The sequence below is a fragment of the Triticum urartu genome, chromosome 5, assembly GCF_003073215.2.
Source record: "Triticum urartu cultivar G1812 chromosome 5, Tu2.1, whole genome shotgun sequence".
In the NCBI taxonomy this organism is placed as follows: domain Eukaryota; kingdom Viridiplantae; phylum Streptophyta; class Magnoliopsida; order Poales; family Poaceae; genus Triticum; species Triticum urartu.
Genome location: NC_053026.1, coordinates 195,499,671 through 195,504,950, shown reverse-complemented (window position 1 = coordinate 195,504,950; position 5,280 = coordinate 195,499,671). Strand labels below are relative to the sequence as shown.

Genomic DNA, 5,280 nt, shown 5'->3' with positions numbered 1-5,280 from the left:
AGGATAAGACATCCTTTGCCTTTTTCACCCAGGTACAGGTACCGCTGTAAAAACATCGGCACCTTTACCGGGCCATCGATCCGATCATCTGGAGTACTAATATGAATATCACATCTAGAAGTACGTGCGATCAGCGAGTTTGGTGGCAAACGCGGGCGCACGAGCGCGCAGGGAAAGGGAAAGCAGTGCGCAGAATTCCCGGGGCAATGATCGATCCCCGCTGCAGCTCTCGCCGTCTTTCGCTCCACCGGTTCGTGTCCCCCGGCTGCCGCCCAAAGCCCAGACCCGATGGTCTATCATGAGCCATGTCTCCTTGCCCCCGGCCTCATCATTCGTAAAAGTACTGCAGCTCCATCCCCAAAACGCACATCAAATTATTAACCATCTTTGCACAAAAAAGCTCCACTACAAGCAGAGCAAAACCCTGACATACTAGCAAACAGCGCTCATAATACAACTCTACTACTGCTACAAGTGCTAACTATGTGTCATACATCTACTCCATGTAAAGTCAAAATACTAGAAAGAAGCAACGATAAATTATTATTGGAACGGCGTGTACGCACGCACGCAGACGCAGCCGCTGCCGGCAACTATTTGACGCGACAGCGCCGCGCCTGGCCGCGCGCGCGCGCCCTGCTCCCAACCAAAGGCCGCCTCGTGCGCGCCATCCAGCGCGGTCCACCACGTGCGCCAGGGTCGGACAAGGGTGGTACGAGCTTCCAGCTTGGGTCCCGTCAGTGGCAGCATCTTGTTGGTTGCACGTACGTGCGTGCGTGCGCGGGAGCTTCCTCGTGTCTGATCCGATCTAGTAGTACTCCACGGGCGTGCCGGGGCAGCTGTCATCCGACATGTCGTCGTCGTCGTTGGGGCTGTTCTTCTTCCCGGGGCCGCCGGAGCCAGCGGCCGTGGCGACCGCGGCGCTGAAAGGCGGGGGCACGTACGGCGGCGTGGCGCAGCGGAGCAGCGCCCAGTTGACGCCGTTGAAGAATGGGTGGCGCTTGATGGCCGCGGCGCCGACGGTGGCGCCGAGCCTGCGCGCCGGATCCTTGGCGAGCAGCGCGGTGACGAGGTCCCTGGCGGCGGAGGAGACGGAGGGGTCCTTGGGGAACTCGAGCGCGCGGGCCACGATGTTGGCCAGGGTCATCTCGTTGTCGTACCCCTTGAAGGGCGTCACCCCGTAGAGGAGCTCGAAGATGAAGATGCCCAGCGTCCACCAGTCCACCGAGCTGCCGTGGCCCTCGCCCGACACGATCTCCGGGGCCAGGTACTCGTGCGTGCCCACGAACGACATGGACCGGAGCTCCACCGGCTCCGCCACGAACTCCAGGTCCAGCACGCCGGTGGGGAGGCTGCCGTCGCTGCTGCCGTTCAGGCCCCTGCCACCGCCGCCCGAGGCCTTCTTGCGGCGCCGGCGCCTGCGGCCGCGGCCGGGGAAGAGGCTGAAGCAGGACACCGACGGTACGATGCAGGAAGGGATGATACAGGTGGACGACGCGGAGGGGCGGCCGGTGAGGCCGACGGGGTCGGAGATGACGTGCGCCGGAGTAGGGGCCGTCGGGTCGCACTTGAGGGAGAGGTCGAAGTCGGTGAGCATGATGTGGCCGTCGGCGCGGACCAGCACGTTCTCCGGCTTGAGGTCCCGGTACACGATGTCCAGCATGTGAATGTACTCCAGCGCAGCCACCACCTCCGCCACGTAGAACCTGCCGCAGTACACTACATGTCATTCACCATTGCCACTACTAGTACTATAATCTATCAAATGCAACCAAAATTACGAATTAGCAACGAGATTTTACAGCCAGCAGGCTGAAACGATGGACCCGGTGCATGTTTGGTGGAAAAAGAAAACAGTACTACTACAGAAGCAACTAATTGCATAGCACAAAAGCATACTCTTGACTTTATTCACATGCAACCAAAAGACACATACTCACCTGTATATCTGAACCTAGCTAAGCTAAGCTAGCACGGTGGCTGACACTGTGCGCTCCAGTAGTGCTACTCCTACTAGCAAGCAAAAAAGTCAGAGGCGGAAGAAAGGCAAGAGACAGTACTGGAATTAGCGCATCATTGATGCGGGGGCGTTGCACGTTAAGGTGGAGCCTAGACTAGTTTAATGGCGAGCATCATGTGTGCATGTACTCGATTCATAGTTCCTTCATCGGGTTAATTAGCTTAATCCTTACTACGTGATGTCGACCGCATTCATGGGCGGCCATGTCTGTGCTGTGCTGTGCGTGTGTTTCAGAGCTGTGATTCTTGGCAAATCACATGGGGGTTAATAAAAGCTGGCCTCTCTTGGGTCTTGACCAAGCAAGCACAAGCACAAGCACGCACCGGTGTTTTATGAGGGTGAGAGTATATTTTAAAAGCCATGTTCCGCGACCGGTTCCGGCGCCGTAGCACGGGGCGGAGGGACGGTGGGCGGCTCGTGTGCACCACCGGCAATGCCTACGGCGACCGGCCTTGCCATAAAGCCACACGACACGTTGATGGTAGTAGTAACACTGTTGCAGGTACCACCCAAATTCACGACGCCCTTGCATACAAACTACTCCTACCTACTACTGCCTACCGCTGGCTGCTGCTAGTGCTCGTACTGCAACAACTAGTGCTGCCCCGTGAAACGAGGCTTCATTTCTGCTGGAGTGCACGTCATTCGCAAGGCTGTATATAGTATGTATGTGTGTGTGGGTGGGAGTACGTTGTACGACGTGGGCTTTTTAACGGAGTGCGTGCATACAATGGCGCCCGCCGAAAGCATATTTTACTGTTGCTATATTTTTGGCCGCCGCTCGTTCATGAATTCATGCTGCACTCTCCTATTTTTTTCCTTTTGTTTCTACACAAAGTTTAAGCAAAGACATTATTTTCCCGTGAATTCATATTGTTGTTTCTTATCTTTACTGCACATTTTAAGCCTCCTTTGATTTAAAGGAATTTTGTAGGATTTTCATAGGATAGGATTTCTATAGGAAAAATTCCTTCAGAGCTCTTTGGTTTGTAGGAATGAAATCCTATTCCTATGGAGGAATTCTTCCTATCCTCCACATTTCATAGGAAAATAAACATTAGTCTAGACTCAATGGAAAAAAATCCTATAGTGTGAATCAAAGGGCATCTTCTTTTCTATTTCTATGCATAGGATTTGAGATGCATGTCATCTTATTTCCTATGACTTTCCTATTCCTATGATTTTTCAATCCTATGGACCAAAGGAGGCATTAGTAAAGGAAAAGCTCGTATTTGTTGCCTTTTTTCTTCTTCTCGCCCATAGCGATGGATGTAGTACATACGGCCGGGAATAATACTACTTTAAGTCTATTCCGGAAGGAAGTAACATCAGCGTTCGTATAGTATATCGTCGGCAGGCACAAAATGGTGAGAAAAAGGAGAGAGATGCGGCAAAGGAGGGAAGCATGCAAGCGCATATGCCGAGCCCAGCTTTTCATCACTTCCGCATGGGCAGGCTTGGTTTCAGGGCGGGCGCTGCCGGTCTCCACATGCAAACACTTCCTGACTGACTGACTGACTGACTGGTCACTGCGAGATGATAATGTGGGCGTGCAACTGTGTGGCCGCTGGCTGGGTTCAGAGCCGAGAGCATGATCAGCAACCAAGAAACTGTTGTTGGCGACGCGACAGTGAGAGCAGCTGGACCCAACACCACGCCATGGGAGATATCGATGGGATGGCCCATGAATGCGAAGAAACAGGGCAAGATGTCGTTTGGATGTTTATTTCATTCATTCATGGCTCCGTTTTGCAAAACGGTATCATCCTCATGTGTCGCGGTCGTGTGCTGTTAAGGAAGCTATCTCCATGGTGCCTGCCATCTTGGTTAGGGATCCGTCCAAAGGGGCAGCAGCAATCGATGTCATATTATTATGCCTTGTGTTTTCAGGATGAGGGGCACTGTGGCTAGACAAGCACTCCATATGAATGGACAGATGCGTGCCCAACCGAAGACACATGGGGCCAGCGGAACCATGCGCGGAACTGGGCTTTGCGTCCACTAGATCCTTAAAAATGGAGTGCTCTAATTAAACTATGCCAAAAGTGGGGGAACAGAGAAACGGCAAAGTGAAACAGACGAAGCCGACTAGAACGCGCAGGAAACCGGCCACATTCTTCTCCGGAACCGGAAAGGCTATGTGATCACTAGTAGCTACTTCACCGTCGGTTTTAGCCTAACAAAATCTGATCAAACCTTGCAATTGTTGATTCTTTTTTTTTTTTGCTTCCACAGAGACAGAAACAGAGACTATGAAAAAGTTTGATTTTTTGAGGTAGTATAATTAAGTGCATGAATGCCTATGTAGTTGTGACGAAGGAGGAGGTGGCGTAGTACCTGACGGCGGCCTCGGAGAATCGGCGGTGCGGCTGCCTCTGGCGGAGGACGTGGAGATCGCCGCCGGGGCAGAACTCGGTGAGGAGGCAGGACCAGCGCTCGCCCTCGGCGACCCCGTAGAGGCGCGGGAGGAAGGGGTGGTCGACGGCCTCGAGGATCTCGCGCTCGGTGCGCGCGCGGCCCTCCTTGTTGCGGCCCTGGAGCTCCTTCCGGTCCATCACCTTGGCCGCCACCAGCGCCCCGCCCTTGCCCTTCACCTCGGCCAGGTAGACGCTGCCGATGTCCCCGGCCCCGAGCCTCCGCACGAAGCGGATGTCCGACAGCTGCACCGTGCCGAGGCGCGGGGCGAGGGCGGAGGGGTTGCAGGAGCGCGGCGCGGGGACGCCGGCGATTGGCCCCGAGGAGGAGGAGGTGGAGCAGGAGGCCGTGGCGGTGGAGACGGTGGAGGCGGAGCGGGAGCGCTCGGAGGAGCCGAAGCTGAGGCTCTGCAGCTCGTCCGCCGCCAGCTCCGCGTCGCCGTCCGGAGGCATTGCTGCCTGCTGCGTTGAGGCGGGTCTGCTCCTGGCTGCTGGATGTGGCAAGTGCGGGGACAGGGGAGGAATAGGAGGAGGAGGAGGTGGTGCGGTTGGGTGCCCTGGGTTTTTAATTTGAAGATGAAGAGAGGGGGGAGGTTAGTTGACGGATGGGGATGGGCCGGGCCGGAAAGCCGTGTCCGGCTCCAGCCAGGCTAGCGCGAGATTTTGTGTCTAATCATCTTTGGATCTCCGGGGGACATGCAGGCCCGGTTCTCCGGCTGCTGACATTTTGTTCTTTTATACAAGCACTAGTAGTATATAAGATCCATCCATAGATGGTACTCTAGATTGTTGCATGGGACATTGATTGAGAAAATAATGGGACATTCCAATTGGAGGTCGATTCGA

The 5,280-nt window shown here is 54.9% G+C and overlaps 1 protein-coding gene across 1 annotated transcript; it reads right to left on the bottom strand.

Moving 5' to 3' along the window:
- Positions 1-354: 354 nt before the first annotated feature.
- LOC125508375 (serine/threonine-protein kinase D6PKL2) lies at positions 355-4,995 on the bottom strand. Its single transcript, XM_048673072.1, has 2 exons — positions 4,358-4,995; positions 355-1,706 (listed from the first exon to the last, which is right to left on the bottom strand). The coding sequence occupies exons 1-2, from the start codon at positions 4,885-4,887 to the stop codon at positions 809-811; spliced, it is 1,428 nt and encodes a 475-aa protein (XP_048529029.1). The 5' UTR covers positions 4,888-4,995; the 3' UTR covers positions 355-808.
- Positions 4,996-5,280: the final 285 nt, after the last annotated feature.